At 32.5% G+C, this 18,830-nt stretch overlaps 1 protein-coding gene across 1 annotated transcript; it reads left to right on the forward strand.

The window, feature by feature from the left end:
• The first annotated feature begins 14,745 nt into the window (after nucleotides 1–14,745).
• On the forward strand, nucleotides 14,746–17,538 carry LOC145056638 (uncharacterized). Its single transcript, XM_079004340.1, has 5 exons — nucleotides 14,746–15,216; nucleotides 15,300–15,470; nucleotides 15,569–16,648; nucleotides 16,723–16,930; nucleotides 17,003–17,538. The coding sequence occupies exons 1-5, from the start codon at nucleotides 14,746–14,748 to the stop codon at nucleotides 17,317–17,319; spliced, it is 2,247 nt and encodes a 748-aa protein (XP_078860466.1). The 3' UTR covers nucleotides 17,320–17,538.
• The last annotated feature ends 1,292 nt before the right edge of the window (nucleotides 17,539–18,830 follow it).

Here is an 18,830-nt window from a genome sequence, read left to right on the forward strand (position 1 = left end):
AAAGGAACCCTAGGGAAGAGAATGAGGCGCTTAAATAGGCCCCAAGTCCCGAATTTAGGGTTTTCCTCGAACAGACCTGACTCGCCGGGTCTCCTTGGCCGACTCGCCGAGTCGGTCACTTACTCCTCGACCCGGATTCCGCTTGGACTCGCCGAGTTCCTCCTTGGACTCGCCGAGTCCCCCCCTTAAAGTTAGGGTTTTCTTTCCTTTCTTGGCCTTCAAAACTTTGGGTGTTACAGTATATTTTTAACGTAGGGTATCAGGTATTTGAATATACATTAATCGTTTAAGTAATAATACTTATTTTTAAGATTATCGTGTAATACCATCATATACTCATTTAACACATAATTAACCATATCTAGTTCACACATTATATGTTATCAAATATACATTTAACAATTATTCCATATAATAAACAATTAATTCACAAATAAACTTTCAACATATAGTATTTTTAAATAGGAACTTTGTATTAAATCATGTTTTTGAAAATAACTATGCACTCACCCGAGTTAGGTGGATGACTCGAGGGAAAGTCAAATCTTTGACTGACACTTCGAATTCCTTTTTTAAAACGACCCAAACACGAATATTACTAAGCCTTAGTATTCGTTCGTATTTATAAAGTTCTAATCGTTATAAAGTTTTTATCAGATTTATCAATAATCCCAAAATAACACTGACATATAGTTGATAAGAAGTAACCATGTAAGATCGTATTGGAGGTAGGATCCGTTTGGTATATAAAGATATATTGTTTAGAAAAACCACTTGAAACGCCTCACTAATATAGGCTTGTCATCATTCCTGTAAGTAGATCATTCAGTATAACGACTTGTATTACTGATGAACCTTATTTATAAGTTCATAGTAACGTTTATGAACTAAAATATAAGTTATACTTAAAGTATGGTAGGCATAACTCAACTTAGAGGTTGTTTGACGAAAATAGGACATTACGCTGGCAGAATTTTGAAACCGAAAGCTCTTTTTTTTCGGGGTTCTCTGGCACTCTAGAACTTCGCTACTAACACCTAAGAAAACTAGAACCGGGCCTCGAGACCTTGGGAGAGTTTGGGAAAGTTTTGGAGTGAATTGGTACACAAAAGAGTAAGAAATCGACCCTATTGATAGCAATTAAGGAGGGTCACGTCATGCCTGGTGATGTGGCGGCCTCTCGTTAAGCGGTTAAGCCACATGTCAGTGTTTAGTTCAAAGGATTGGGGAAGAAGGGTGGCCTGAGATCGTTCCACGTGTTAATCATCCGACGGTCGGATTTTATTATTTTTCTAAAAATCATAACTTTTGCATACATACTCTATTTTCGACGGTCTTAATATCCACGCTTAGCTATTGATGAGTACTACAACTTTCAATTAGACATCATCAGCTAACTCTCATTTTATTTTCCGTGTTTCAGTTCAAGGATGCCTTAACTGTAAATATCGCTGTGAAATTCATAACTTCTTCACACGAACTCCGTTTTCAACGTTCTTTATATCATTGACTTTTTATCGATGAGTACTACAACTTTCATTTAGACTCCGTCGATCAATTCTCATTCTATTTCTATCTTACAAAGTTGAACAAATTTCGCCGCGTTTCGAAACTTAGGTACCAAGTTTCGCTTATATATTTCACATACAAGCTCCGTTCTCGATTGTCTTTATATTGAAAAATTCATATTTATGAGAGCCGTAACTCTTGTTTACATTGTTTTGGCTAACAACCAAACAATTTTCATTTCGATTTATGTGTCGCACTCGAAACTTTGAAAAATCGACGCGTTCCTATTTACGAGTATTACGACTTTCGTTTAGATCACTTAGGCTAATAAGCAACCTATCTCCGATTCACTTTTTATGACACACATTATCGTATCGATTTAAACGCGAAACCTAGATAAATCATAACTTTCTCATACAAAGTCAGATTTGAATGTTCTTGATATCCACATAATTATCATTTCGTCTACTACAACATTCGTTAAGATTATTTATCTTAAATAATCTTTTATTTTTAATCTTTATTTTATCGTTTAAATGATAAATTTTATTTTAAGGTTTTCTACAAATATTGCGTAGCCCTAATATTTGTCGACTTAATGTGTATACGATAAATATTTATTAGTTTGCAACACATATGAAGATTTATTCTAATTAACGATTTTAATTGTTCGATAAAATTTATAAAGCATAATTATTGAGATAATATTGTAAATATTTAGCCCGAAATTGCAGACATTACAGGACACATATTTCCAACAATTGTATCACCGACTTACAAACCCTAATCTCTTTATTGTTCGTGGTTATGTAAAAGTGGAATTCGTGAAAAGAAGTCGAGTTGTTTAGGAACTTTAATAGTTTTAATTTTATTTATACAATTTATTTGTATTTATAATTTTGTTTTTTCAAACTTTAGAATACTATTGGAGTTTTTAACTTATTTAAGTTGGTGAAATCTTTTTTATTTTATTTTGATACATTTTAAATTTTAAATGAATAATAAACCCATTTATTTTACATGTTGGTTGAGAAAAAAATAATTATGTCAATTGCGTTAACTATCTATTTTTTTATTGTTTTTATTATTAACGACATGATAACTGAATATCAATATGACTGGATAATTATCTTTTGGATTAATAATTATATCTTCAACCCTTCCTACATTAGTACATTTTGTATAAATTACATCGAGTCTAAACAACCTTACATTCACAACCAACTAAAGTCTCGATATAGTTTCAATATTTTATTCATGTCTGTTTTATTCTGTTTTAAATTTAAATCGTAACAATATTAAGGTAATTCAAGTGAATAATGTTAGAAATTCAAGGTAATAAAAGGCTTCGAAATTTTGAAAATCGTGTGTACACTTTCAGATTAAAGTATTTGAAAGGTACTCCCAACCTTTATTCGGATAAGACTCAGAAGAGTTTCAAAAACAGAGAATATGCAATTATGATTTTCGTAATTTGGGAGGTACTTCTAACCTTTAATCGGATAAGGCAGTTTTCTTTGTCCAAAAACTATTCAAACTGTCAAAACAGATAAACTGTCACTAAAATTGAATTATTAATAAGGGTCAAAATGAAATCAAAACGGGTTCATTTACAAAAATATTAGATTTCTAATGCATTTTTTATATAGCAACATAGCTCATATAAAAAATTTATGCGCTAACCTGCCAGCTCGACTCCAACCAGGGGTTCGGGCCCTTGGACCCCGTCAGGGGCTGCCGCCCTTTAGACCCCGCTCCCAGGGGTGCTGCCTCTGGACCTCCGTTCGTTTAGGGGTTTCGTCTTAAATGACAGTCTACTTTGAATCTTTTAATGAACTTAAATAAGTGTATATTCCGCACATTCCTAGCTTGTTTAATATTCATCAAGATTGATTTTTGATCAACAAATTAATACATTACACAAATACATATTGATAAATCATGTTACAATATCACGAACAATAAGAATTTATGATGAGAAATAGATAAAAACAACACAGCTAGGCGCTGGCCGATATCCATGGCAGATAACCGGCAATACTCTCGGAATGGAAACGAAGCCTGCAAGCGTGCAGGGCAGTTGTACTAAAAGTTAATTTAGTTTTGAAAAGACTAAACTGCACAAATGGTCCCTGTGGTTTGCTTAAAATTGTTACTTTGGTCCAAAAATGTTTGGACTAGCACCATAGGTCCAAAGTTTTCGTTTTGTTGCAAGTTTGATACAAAATTTTCAAAACTTTTTTTAAAGACAGATTTGCCCTTGGTATTTTGCCTTTTTCCTTTTTTAACTATTTGACAAATTTTCTATTGTGTTCTTTTAATTTTTTTGATTGAACAAATTGAAAAAAAAAAATACAAGCCTCTCTCTCTCTCTCTCTCTAATTTTCACATAGAGAAAAATCACCACCGACCAGAGTTATAAACACCAACTACCGATCAGTACCACCACTGCCTTCAGCCCCACCATCGATCTGGGTTACATCTCCTGACCATCGCCGGAGAATCATAACGTCGCCGCCATATGCCTCAGCAAACCCATTTCACGTCACCTTCTCAGGCAGCCATCTTCCTCAACAAACCCTTCGATTCCGATGACGACCTGGTGGGTGTTGCAGATCTGTAGGGAGGGAGGCCACGAGGCAACAACGGTTTCAAGGTGTACATAACATAAGGACGATGGGACTGAGAAAGATGGTGATGCCATTGTTCGATAAAAGTGATCTTACCAGATCTAAAGTCCGGCGAACAGATCTGGACTTATGTGATTGATGAAATGTAGAACAACGAAGGTGATGATGAGCTAGGGTTTGCTGACAAAGATGGAAATAATGGTGTTCCGATGACATATGTCGGTGACGAACATATCTGATGGCTGAAATCCAAATCGATGAAGATGACGACGCTAAGGTTTTTGACGACCACCATTGACGATCCAACTCTGATACTAGGGGTTTCAAGATCTGGAAGGGAAAATCACCATGTGTGTTCTTGGTGCAAACCAAAATTCGATTTCCTGTTGCTGCTTAACGATAAACCCATCGATCATTCTGCAAAATTAGGGGAGATTAGGATAAAAAAATCTAAAGGTGGATGAACAAGGTGATGGGTGGTGCTTTTTGACAGATGATGATGCTTTCCGGCAAATAATGGTGGTTTCTGACTAGTGACGGTGGTTTCCGGTTGGTGGCAGTTGTTTCCGACGACAATGGCAGGTGGTCAGCGATGCTTTCCTGCAGATATTGTAGGGAGAAAGATGGAGCGGTGTTTGTGAAAGAGGAATAGGAGGGGGTGGAATAATATTTTACTTTTTCTTTTTTGTTTAATTGTTGCAAGAAAATAAAAAATAAAAAACAAATTAAAGTGGGCAAAATTGCAAATATAAAACATATTAAAGTAATTAAATAAATAAATAAAATAAAACAGTAGGGGTAAAATTGTCATTATAAAAAATTTCAAAACAAACTGGACCAAACTCGCAACAAAATAAAAAGTTTGGACCTGTGGTGCTGATCCAAACATTTTTGGACCAAAGTGGCAATTTTTAGTAAACCACGGGGACCATTTGTGCAGTTTAGTCTTTTGAAAAATTGGACCACTATTCATTATTACTCCATTTTGTTTGTTATACATAAAAGGTATAGGTATATGTTACTTTATTTTAACATCTACTAAATTTAAATATTATAAATATGAAAAATATGAAATAACATTATTAAAAGCCACTATTCGACAAGTTGGCATATACCATATACATATTTTTTTTTATGAAAATTATATTTGGTCGTTTTAAAAGTTCATAGGAAAATTCAAAATGTTTATTTTACAAGTTAAATTTTAAGTTTGTGGATGTCTTCATTATGTCTAACTGATCGAAAATCACCAACTTCTTTACGGTTTTAGTTACGAATGTTATATGTATTAAAAAAATCAAGTGGTTCTTAAAGGGCATTAAAGGTATAATTGGACATCCTTTCAATTACTAATATTTACGTGATTTAATTTTGTATGATCATTGAGCTAATACATAGGTTCTCAAAAAGATTTTGATAATTAATGACCTATGACGACATATATAATTAATATAACAAATTATTAGATTTTTATTTTATTATTATGTATTGTGTTTTTATAACAATGGTTTAAAAATATCATATTTCATATAGAGAACAAAGTTTGGAATAACTCTTGTTGCAAAGACCTTGATGAAAAGGTGTGTTCACATCACATCGACCAACCGTTGTATTGCAGGCCCGTCTCAGAGGGTGGGCGATAGGGGCGACCGTCAGGGGCCCAAATTTTTTTATGGAAATTGTTATATTTAGAAGATAATACAAATAATTTTTTTTTAATTATTGATTTATTATAAAAATTTTGATGACATTTGTGTTTTTTAAGGACCTATTTTTTTCTCTCGCTCCGGACCCAAAATATGTTTGGAACGGCCCTAGTGTCAGGAAACTGTGGATCATGTATGGGTGATGTGCATTTTTGTTCGAATGGTACAAGATTTGAGGGTGTTTGGGATTACTTTTTGAATAGAAATGTCCTTTTAAAGATTTTTTTTTCAAAAGATTTAGTTTAAAAAGTGTTTGAGATTTTTTTTTTGTTTTTTCAGCCTCAAATCTTCAAAAAGACAAAAAATCACGTAAGTGTAACTTTTGAAAATGCTACTTTTTGTGTTTTGCTAAAAGTTTGTTTAAAAAGTTCTTTTCCATTTACCAAACAACCTTTGGACTTTTCTAACTTTTTGAAAAAGTTAAAAGTCAAAAAGTTGATTTAAAAGGAAAAACAAACACCCTCTTGGATCCTAAGATGGTGCGGGATTTCTCAAAGGCAATTCATAGATTTGGTTGAGTTTCTCAACTTTGCAATAAGGTGGGGCAACTATCCAAAAAAATGTAAGCTTCTCTTAACTATCTTATATGGAGTCTTATGACGAACAATGTAATTTCATGGGTGCACACTGTATAAACATAGGGAAAAGAACAATGTATGTAGATGGACTCATTGATGTTGCTCTCATTTCCTTTGTTTGTAATCTATATTTGTTAACATCGATTTTTGCCCTGGTCTAGTTCCTTGTATGTGGGCTTTTATTTAATTGATATTCGTTGTTTCGAAAAAAAAAGTTGGATTTTTATGGAATATTCAGGCCGAAGTTTATTGTTTTGTGGTTTAATATGACAATTAAGTTTACTTTTGTGTTGTCATATGGTCAACGTAAGTATCAATGAGGGAGCGTAAACAAGAGTAGTAAATCACGGGGAAAAATATATAAAAATTTTTAAATAGGTTTTTAGTTATGATAGATCACAAGTCTAAACAAGAAAATACATATGCAACATTATTACTGTTGGAGATATGTCGCTGCCCACAACATAAATATTGCATACATCCTAATGGGTTGCATGCAAAGTCCAAACAATATATACAAGATATAATATCTAGTTTGTTAACATCAAGTTAATGGTTAATTTGAAACTATAAATTAAAAGATGAACTATTCTAGTCATATATGATTAGTTAAAGATGTGACTTGTAACTAATCAAACATGAGGGAGCTAAGTGTAATGTTTGCATGTCATAATGAGAATCTTGACTTTGTTGGAGGAATCCTAGAAGTTTACTTCCACACACTTCACTAAAATTAAGTAGAAGAGGTGAAATGCTTACATAAGATTCAACAATCTCTCTCTCTCTTTCTCTTTCTCTCTCTCTCTCTCTCTCTCTATATATATATATATATATATATATATATAAGAAATCCCCTATCTCTTTAATTCCCTCCAAAACACACACTAGGTGTTCTTGAAGAATTTAAGAAGAGAAAATAAGTCTTGCATCAACTTTGGAGCTTTCGGTGTACACTTGATAGAGATGTTTTACTTTGGATCCTCCAACACAAGAAGAAGATACATTTCTTATTCTTCCCTTAATGTTTTATTTAGTTCCTAACTCTTTTGTACATGGATCATCTAGCGAAAAAAGAAGACATACATGTTTGTTTTTATGTATAAGCTTTTGTTACATGTTTATTTTGTGAAAGTGTTCATCTTCCAACAGTGGTATCAAAGCCACTTGTACAACATTTTAACTTCATCTTCTTCTTAAAATCGAGTATGAGTAAGTTGTTGTACTCAATTTAGGAAAATAATGATAAAAGTGCAAAGCAAGAAATAATAGACAATTAAGTTTACTATTATGTTGTCATATGGATCAACTAAATATCAACTTAGGGACCCAAACAAGAATAGTAAAACACGGTGCAAAATTATATAAAAAATTTTAATATGTTTTTAGATATGATATATCAAAAGTCTAAACAAGAAAATATGTATGTAATATTATTACATCACTAGTCAAAAATGAAACTTGCCAATTATATGTATTTGAATCTTGTAAAATCATTCCTAACTCTTTTGTACATGGATCATCTGGTGGAAGAAGAAGACATACATGTTTGTTTTTATGTATAAGCTTCTGTTACATGTTTATTTTGTGAAAGTGTTCATCTTCCAACAGTGGTACCAAAGCCACTTGTACAACGTTTTAACTTCATCTTCTTCTTAAAATTGAGTATGAGTAAGTTGTTGTACTCAGTTTAGGAAAATAATGATAAAAGCGCAAAGCAAGAAATAATAGACAATTAAGTTTACTATTATGTTGTCATATGGATCAACTAAAATGTCAACTGAGGGACCCAAACAAGAGTAGTAAAACACGGTGCAAAATTATATAAAGAATTTAAATAGGTTTTTAGTTATGATATATCAAAAGTCTAAACAAGAAAATCTATATGCAATATTATTACATCACTAGTAAAAAATGAAACTTTCCAATTATATGTATTTGAATCTTGCAAAATCACATCACCATATAACAAAATTAGCCAACAATTAGTAAATTAGAAAATAAAATAAAATTGATAGATACCTTTTTTTACAATACACTACGCATTCTAATAATATAAAAGATAAATTAGGGCTCTTACTCATCTTCTTCATCTCAATGATTTAAGCATGGATTTCACTTATAACACTTGTAATCATGATTACTAAACACACAACAAAATCACCATCATGTTTTCTTTCCATGAAAGCATACAATATTAGAGGTTTCGTTATCCATCAATCTTTACCATGAAAACACCAACCAAGATTAGCAAGAAGATGAAGTTTACCTTTAATCCAATATATGGTGTTTGATTCTTGATTGCTTGCAACTAGATTCTTCCTTAATGGTCTGGCTCAGCAATATCGCCCCTAGTAGCTCTCTAAGAGGTTTATAAATGAAATAAAAAGCAAATGACCGATTTAAGCTCTAAAAATTGTTTTTACTGGTCGAACGCACGATACGACATATGTCTTACTTAAAAAGCTCTAGAATAACAATTTACTTTAAAATAATGCCTTTGGGGTGTTAGGAGCTCACACATAGCCTGTGTCCAAGGGGACACACCCCGTGTCTACCTTGCTCTTTTCTCATTTTAGCAACACACTTAACTTCTCAACTTCAAATAGACATGACTTCTTCATACGTGCTTGGATTTTGATGATCTTTATATCCATGGATTCGTATTCAAGTTAGCTACAATTTTCTGTTAGATTAATTTAGCTAAAATGGATTATATTTTTACTTATGTGTGTATGTGTGTGTGTGTGTGTGTATATATATATATATATATATATATATATATATATATATATATCAAACATCAAGTAGGAAACATCATTCAAACATCAAGTGTGAAAATAAGATATGGACGTGTACCTTTTATAAACTCACCTTAAAACTTGGCAATAAACAACACCTTCTTTAAAGCTTGATTTCCTTAAATCACCAACTATTCATTTAAATATATGTTACTAATTAAGCAAAACACACACACACACACACACACACACACATATATATATATATATATATATATATATATATATATATACGCTGTAAAAGCCTATTACCTTTCATTCCATCAATGCAATCATTAGTTTTAAATCCCAAGTTATACAACCTGTCAATAACATCTAATTTATCGAGTTATTTTAGATTCATGGAGTTCCCTTGTCTTAGAGTCAACATCATTATTTCAAATGAATTTACATGAACTTCATGACATTTATATCATCCATGAGTTACTTGAACCTAATTTGTCAACAATTCACTTTGGAATGTATAATTTCTATTACTAAGCCTTACCCCATCATACGTAATGACTTTTAGCTTCCAATTTGGGATTTATGCAATAAGAAATCAAGCTAAAACATAATCCATGATTAAAAAAAATACATTTAAAGTTCAAACTACATGTTATATGTGTGTACAACTCATACATGAGATTTAGGTTCGAACGACCAACTACCACAACTGATTATGAAATTCTAACCATTTATTGACCAATTGGCAACCTCACGATTTTATAGAATACATTACAAACAATATAATAAACTAATAACAGTTAAATTAATACATAATTCAGATTTTAAAAGCTAGTGTTTGGATCTACCCAAAAACCTCACCTAAACTCCAAATCAAACAACTACATGGTAAGTTGATGAAGTAATGATAAAGATATGGAATATCAATAAAAAACTGTAATGATTCACAAAATAAGACTCAGAAATCGGATTTGAGATTCACACAAAACCCTAACTCATAAACAAGGATGCAACTAAAGAGATTTCACCTTCAAAGCTTCAATAATCGAGCTTTAAATCTTCACTTTACCTTTAATTTTTAACTCTATATATTTTTCAAAATCCCCAAATCTCCATTTGAGAGTTTTCCTTCCTTTCAACCACGTTTTTGTTTCTCTCCAAATGGAGAGAACACTAATTACTTACTCACAAACTTTCATCATCTGGCAAACATGATCCCTTAGGTCTTCTAATGCTATAAGTTGACACCATCTGACTAGTCTCTTTTAGAGATGGAAATAGGGTCGGGGAGTATTGGGAACCCCAATCCCCATCCACACCCTTAACACGTAATATAAATGAATCTTCATCCCCACCCCTAACGAAGACTGAGGACCCCAACGGGGAATCGAGTATTTATTTTTTATTTTAATATAAAAACTTGAATGTAAATAAAAACTCTAAATTTTAGTTTTACCAACATAAATTTAAAGATTTTTAAAAACATAAAATATTCATAGATTACATAAAAACTATAAGCTGTTTTTCTATCCAAATTTAAATACATACATAGAAAATCAAGTTACTTTAGATATAACAAGTTGTTTAATATCATTGAATATATTATAACATGAACATATTATTAAATGAGAATTTTCAACACATGTAAAATGATGTTTTTTTATTATATATGCTACAACATAAACATATGACTGATGTGAGGTTAAGTATTTGATATTCCTTTTTTGAGAGCACAAACTTGGTTAAATTAGTAGGAACCGAACTTTTGACATTAACAAAATAAATAGGAAAAGTAATAAAGAATGAACACTAGATAGAATATCATAGTGATATTTGAGGTAAAATAGATTACTCAAGGATAGATTTTTTATAGGAGGTTAAATTAGATAAACGAAGAAGGAAAAGTATAATTTCAACCAAGTAATTACTAATAAGTAGGAATACTTGGATCATATTTTAGGTATTGTAAATTTTATTATAATTATATGTTTTCTATTATTTTATATATTAACATCTAATGGAGACAAATACAGGATCGGAGACTAGATGTATCCCCATCCCAACTTTTTTATTTGGGGATTCCCGATCTCGATCCTCATCCCCATCCCTGGTCAACTTGAGAATTCTCTAGTCAAATTAGGTCGAGTTGCGAGTTTCTTATCGGGTCTGGTTTTTTAGAACTTATCATTTTCACACAATTTTCCAAAAGTATTAACTTTATAGCCAACAAGTCCAAAACATTTTTAATTTTAGTCCTCTAGTTTGACCAACTTGTCAAATCTAGTCTATCCTTATTTATTTTCGATTTTTAAATCCAAATTGACCACTTTCTTTAAATATTTGATATAAACCTTTTATTAATTCATTTACTTATCATTTATTTCAAGTTTATTATTTTATTAGTTATTTTACTTTATTTTTAAAAAAATATATTTTCACTATAAAGAGAAAAAAACTCTAACCCCTTAGTGAGGATGTTACATCTTATGTTATATAATTATGAATTTGTTAAATTTATTACAAATAATAATTAGAATAATTTGGGTTCAATTTTGCAGAACTAATTGAAAAAACCAATAAATAATTAATAGGGGGGAAATAAACAAAGGAAGATGAGTTATTTGTTTGTTTTCCAAAACAAAGTGGAAACTCCCCTGGGTAGATGGTGGGACGGAGATGAAAATATAAAAAGGGGTTACATGTTTGCTTCTTAAAAAAACTGGAAAAGAGGATCATGAAAATAAAGAAAATTTCAAAAACTTCTATGAGGATGAAAAAAAACCTACTTGAGCTCTCAATGCAATAAACTTGAATGTAAAACGGAAGTGCTACGAGGATCAAGGAAATAAAGAACGTTTCAAAATGATATGAGGATGAAGGAAACTTATGATATGGTTTAATGTAAAAAAAAAAAGAGAATAAGAGAAGACGAAGATGAAGAATAAGGTAATGTTGTTGAATTTAGGCCTTTAAAAGTCTTACAAACACTAAGAAATAATGACAGCCCCAACCCTAAACACCCATGTACACCAGACGATTACAATGCTATATATGGTTTATGGTTTAGTGGTTAGCGAAAGTAGGAAATGGCATAGAAAGTGGTTACCAATCGTGGGATGTGGGGGAGGGAGAGTTTACCAAAAGTGAGTGACGGGGGAGGTGTAGTTACCAATCGTTGGAGGTGAGAAAGGGATGGTTATCTATCGTGGGATTGAGGGAAGACGAAGAACATAAGTCTGATAATGGTATAGTGGAAGTTAAAACCAAAAAGGGAAGTTACAATAACCATAAATATCGAAGGTAAGAGGTGAGAGGAGATGATGGTTATCGATCACTGAAAATGGGGGGAATGGCGGTTACTGATCATGGGAGGTTGAGAAAATGGTAGTTATCCATCATAGGAGATGGGGGAGTGGGTGGTTAGTGACCATGGGAAGTGGAAAAAATAGTGTTTACCTATCATGGGGGGGGGGTGTTTAGCTTTGATTTGTTAAGTAGGGCTGTGTATGGGTCGGTTTGGGACCCAAACCCAACCCAACCCATAAATAGTCAGTTTCTGGTTTTCAGAACCCAATAGGATCGATTTCTCGTCGGTTTGGTTTCTCGGGTTCTGAGGTCAGTTTAGACGGTTTATTGGTTTCTTGGGTTCAACCCATACACTCACGGGTTTTGGGTTTAAACCCATGGATTTTAGGTTTTAACCAATTTTCCAGAAATGAAGCAAGAAGTTAAATACTTCAAAAAACACCAAATTGAAGTTAAATACTTCAAAAAACATGAGTCTTACAACCAAATAGTCTATTACAAGTTACAACCAAAGCATGAAATAGTCTATTATAACCAAAACACAATCAAGTATGAGTCGGTTTCTCGGGTTAGATGGGTCTGTTTCTTGGGGTAGTTTGTTAGTTTTAAGTATGAGTCGGTTCCCCGGGTTGGATGGGTCTGTTTCTTGGGGTAGTTTGTCAGTTTTAAGTATGAGTCGGTTCCTCGGGTTGGATGAGTCGGTTTCTGGGTAAAAACCGAAACTAAACCCGATTTTTCGGTTTTAAAAAATTAAAACCCTAACCTTAGGTTTTAAAAAAATTCAAACCGTAACCTTAGGTTTTGCTTCGATTTTGGTTTTTTCGGTTTCGGTTTCGTCCGTTTTAGTCGATTTCTCGGTTTGTTTGTTTAGGTTTGCTCACCCCTAGTCTTAAGGATCATTGTTCCTTTTAAAAGTTGAAGGACATAATTAGGGATGAGCATAGGCGGGTACCCGCCTCATTTGGCGAGAACCGAAACCGGAACCGGCGGTTCTTAGAAAGTTAGAACCGGAACCGGAACCGCTCTAGGCAGTTCTTAAATTTGTGTAACCAGTCCCGGAATCGGCGGTTTCAGTTCCAGGAGCGGGTAACCCAGGTACATTAAATTTGTTAACTTTTGTCGATAAAACCACAACTTCGTTCGATCCAAATCGAATAAATTCGGACCAAAGAGGGACAAAATCGGACCAATATATTTTAAATCAGTCTAAGTAACACAAACATATTTATATGAAATACTAATGTGTGTGTGTGTGTGTGTGTATATATATATATATATACACACACACACACTCCAGTTTTGTCGGGTACTCAGCGGGTAGCTGTTCCGAAAAAATGAAAACCGGAACCGCTTAAGGCAATTCCAGTTTCAGAACCAGCAATTCCGAGACGGTTCCGATTCCAAAAGCGGATTTCAATGCTCATCCTAGACATAATATTGCATATTTCATATTTGCATTCTTGAAAAAAAAAAACAAAATGTTGTTGCAACCCAAAAATAAAAACTTTACACCTGACAGCGACAAAGACTGGCAAATGTACGTGAAAATGGAGAACCCTCGAGGCCACAACGAATTTCTTCGACAGTGACAGGCTCTCTCCATTGTCCGTAAAGCTGAAAATGACCCTTTCATCTCCTTAATCAAATGAATCAATGAAATATTTTGTTCTAAAAGGTTAAAAAAAATCCTAAAAACACCTCCAGCATTTCGATTTTTCAGGTGAGTAAGGAAGCTGCCTTTAAAATGGACTTGAAAATGGGAACTAATCTGAACTTAATGCTTCATCTTTTTAGCAAGAAAGCAAATAACACACTGATACATGCATTTCGTCTTCTCTGATCTTTTTTCATTTTTCATTTTGCATATGCTCTGTTTTCAAGAGTTTTGTGTTTTTTGATCACCCTGTCATTTTGCATATTAGGGCTTAAAAGGAGCATATACTTTTCTTAATCACTGTAACTTTACACATACGTGTGTATTTTTTGCACGTATGTGTTAATTTAAGGATTATGTACACATACCTGTGTACATATCTTCTCTATGTATACACCAAAAACCCTAATTTTAACACTTTATTTCATATGTGTTTAGGGTTTTTGATGTTTCTTGGTTTACCCCTTTTTGTGGAAACTATTATGCATGTTTTCACATTCATGTATCTTGTTATATATATATGAGTTGTATATATGTATGTATCTTCATCTGTAGTTTTGTAGGTTGAAGAAGACCCAACAGAGCAAATCGAAGAGGGTTCCCTGGAAAATTACTCAAATGAACGAAGACAAATCTTTTTCGAATCTTTCAATGTCAGAGAAAAGAAAGAGGCTTATGGCGATGGTGGATACGAGGAAAAATTCAAAGAGGAAAAAGCTTGAGATGCCTTACATGCTTGAAAAGGGGGAAAAGACAAATAGCAAGAAACCCATCAATGGAGGTACTAAAATGACGAAATCAAACTCAAGCACATTCAAAAAAAAGCTCCAAAATAGCAGGCGGAAAGTGAAGAAGACGAAGAAGGTATCTCAAGTAGGTGATCATAATCATGTTGCTGCATCTGCATCTGATGCTTCAAATGAGCGCAAGTTTAATTCATCTGAAATCGAAGAATATTGGGTCCCAGTTCATCTTTCTCATACGCAAATGGAACAATATTGTTCCTTGTTAAATTCCAACTTTGAGTCACTTTCATCATCTTTAAGGGACAATTCTTCGCTCAATGGCATTCTCACACAAACCCAAAAGGTTTGAATTTCTATTGTGTTATTTGGTAAAAATGATTTTAATTTAATTTTTTATTTTATTTTAATTTTTTATTTTTGTTGCAGTGCTGTGATCACCCGTATCTTGTGGACCCCACTTTACGTGAATCGTTGAAAAAAAATCTTCTCGTTGACCAATTGGATGCTGAAATCAGTGTGAGCGGGAAACTACAGCTTCTTGACAAGCTTTTGTTAAAGATTAAAGAATGTGGTTTGAGAGTAATTGTTCTATTTCAGGTAGCCTAACTTTGTAATTTTTGTATACTTAAAACTTTAAATAAGGATTATAATGTTAAAAATAAGTAAATAACACTTTTTTTGGTAACATATTACAGTCAGTGGTTGGTTCTAAAACTATATCGATTGGAGACATTTTGGATGATCTTGTTGATAAAAGATTTGGTCAAGATTCTTACATACGTATCCATGGAAAGATTCTTTACAACCACGAACGTGAAAAGAGAAAACAAGATTTGAAATTGTTCAACAATTTAGAAAATGGAAAATTTGTTTGCTTACTAGATTATCGCACGTGTCATTCCACCATTAGGCTTTCATCTATAGATGTGGTGATACTTTTCAACAGTGATTGGAACCCGTCAAATGACATAAAAGCCCTTCGAAAGCTCACCCTCGATTCAAACCGGTTACGAGTTTTGAGGTTATATTCGTCATTCACCATTGAAGAAAAAGCGCTGATTCTTTCTAAGAAAGGTTCGATTTATGACCACAATTCGGCTGGTATTAATTACAATAATTGCCACCGGTTGTTAGCATGGGGTGCAGCTTATTTGTTAAAAAAGCTCTCTGAAGATCCAAAGTCAAAGTCAAAATCAGAAAACACTTGTTTCATGGATGATTTGGTTGATGAGTTGTCATCTCTATTGAACAAGAATGGGGATATTGAATGTTTAAAAGGCTCGATGATATCAAAAGCACAGATTCACAAAGGAGTTTATTCTAAAAATATGTTGTTGTTGGGTGAAAGTGAAGCACACACGAACGAAAGTTGTTCATACTTGATTGAAAATGGAGCACTTTTGTTTTGGACGAATTTGTTAAAAGAAACTCCATGGGAGAATTCATGTAGCAGGTTATCTCGAAGGGTACAAAAGTCATTTCGACATGAACCTGAAAACGAAAGTGATTTGGAAAATTTTCAGATCAATACAACAATTACTCCCCCTTCTGTGAGAACAAGGGTGAGAAGTAAAAGAAGAGTGTGTACTCAAGTCGAGCAAAGTACAAGTTCTGCTGCAGAATGTACAAACAATCAACCTCAACCTCAACAACCACAAAATCCGCCTGTAGTACCATCGGTTTCCGATCAATCTTGTAACGATGCCCCTTTAGAAACGGAATTAGAAAACATCAAGAAAGAGCGAGAAAAAATCAAGAAATTACATGAAGAAAAGGTAATATATGATTATATATTATATATTGCTTTCTGTATTATTTAATGATAACGATTATCTTGTTGATTTTGTAGAAATCGATGCTAATTTCTGAATGTGAAAAGGAGATTTTAGAGGTACGGAAGAAGTACGATGGATTAATTGATGAATGTGAGATGTGTTTAACGAAGAAGATGAATGTTCTTGAACAATATTATGATCTTGTGTATGCGAATAAAGTATTGGCTGACACTTTGACACGTACATGTGATGATACTTTTGATGAAGAGAAAAGTGATAAAGGTATGCAAGTTGAAATCTTTCTGCCATTTTTATTCATCTCATCTTTCAAGGTCTTTCTTTTTTTTATTGCAGAAATTGGTGTGATGAGAGTTCTTGAAATCCCTGCATCAACTCTTATACAATCAGTGAACCGATGTACAAGTACAACCAGCATTCCAACTTTACGTGCTCCAGCCCCTCATTTAAGGTCAAGTTCTTCATTGTTTCCATCATTGCCCACTTTGTCAACTCCCCAAACACAAACAGAATTGAACAATGTGGATTATCAAGTAAACACTGAAAAGCTTCCTGTGTTTCAATCTTCAAACTTATGGCCTGAGTTGCTTGTGGAATTTGACACTTTTTATGATATGGGTTTTCCAAGTTTGCCATTTTTGGATTCAAATTAGGGGAGATCTTGATCTTGTAAGTGTTGAAGTTCTAGTTTAAAAGGGGTTCATGGTGACATTTTTGGAGGTAAGGTTTGTGTTCATATGAAGTAGTTGGAAGCGTATAGACACGTAGTATGTGTAAAGAAATTTAGGATAGAAACATATCATGTGAACATCAGTATTTGTTGATCTAGCATGGTGAAAAAAATCACCAAGTGATTGATATCGTCTCAAAAATGGTTTTGTAGGTCTTAGATTGAATGTTATATTTATATATATTGTTCAAGTAGTTACCTATAAAGGTTCAAATTTAAAAAGAAAAAGAAATTTTGTTTGCGTACTTGAATCTCAAACTTAATCATTAAATACACAAATAACCAAAAAAAATGGATTAGGGTTTTAAGTTGGTTGAGAACTAATAATATACTTCTCTCACTACTCATATGCCCAATGTACATTATCTTTTACTCATAATAGCAACCTAAGTATGTCTTTACACCCACGTTTGTGGATAATTACAAAGTAGTCTTATGGCTAAAAGAATATAAGGCTAAACGGAAAAAATAACAATGTAAGAGAATGTACATTTGTATAAGGCTAGTTTGATCTAAGAGCATCTTTAATGGTTAACTCTAAGACTCAAAAAAATTGCTAACTCATCATTCCTATAACTTTTAAGCTATAATAAAATAACATTTCCAATGGACGACCCCTTTTAATAATTTTTTTTTTCTTAAATTAACTAATATATCCTTATCTATCTAAAATATTCTATAACCACCCTCAATTAAATAGACGTTTTTTAAACACGCATTATATCCAAAATGTCACAAACATAAAAACATATAAATACAATTATGTCGGGTGTTTATTTTATATACATAAAATATGAAGAAAAAAATATTATGTTATAGTTATAAAAAATAAAAAATGCTTTAAAAACATTATAGATATAAATTTTATATTTTGTAAATAAATTTATATTATAAATAATATAATGAATTATTTAGTAAACAAATAACAAATATTTAAAACTAAAATATATTTAAGGGATAAAATGAAATACTACTAACGGATAACGACTTAGATGTAGTAAGTGGAAAAATATATTGACCATTCAATATATTTAGAACAGTCAATAAAAAAACCAAATAAGCTATGTTATCCAATGATATCGACCACTTAATTAAAAAAAGTAAATAATAATAAGCTAAAAAAAACTCACATTAAAGATGATTTAAGACAAAATGTGTCAGGAATGAAAAATTGTTGTTAGTACATGCTTCTAAATTAACATCATGATACTTTCCCGTTTTGGATGTTTTCGCTAGTATATATCCGATTAACATGAAGAAATACAATTTTTATCAAGTTCAGACGATTGTTGAACTCCAGATTTGCTCGTCTCTTCTGGTATACACAAATTCTCGACACATAATATAATCCCAAAATACTTCATTTGTACAACTAATACATATAGAATGTCTTAAACAAGGAATAATTTAAAAATATAATGTTGTATTCATATA

Source organism: Lactuca serriola, chromosome 1, assembly GCF_051521515.1.
Source record: "Lactuca serriola cultivar US96UC23 chromosome 1, Lser_US96UC23_V15, whole genome shotgun sequence".
Taxonomy (NCBI): Eukaryota; Viridiplantae; Streptophyta; class Magnoliopsida; order Asterales; family Asteraceae; genus Lactuca; species Lactuca serriola.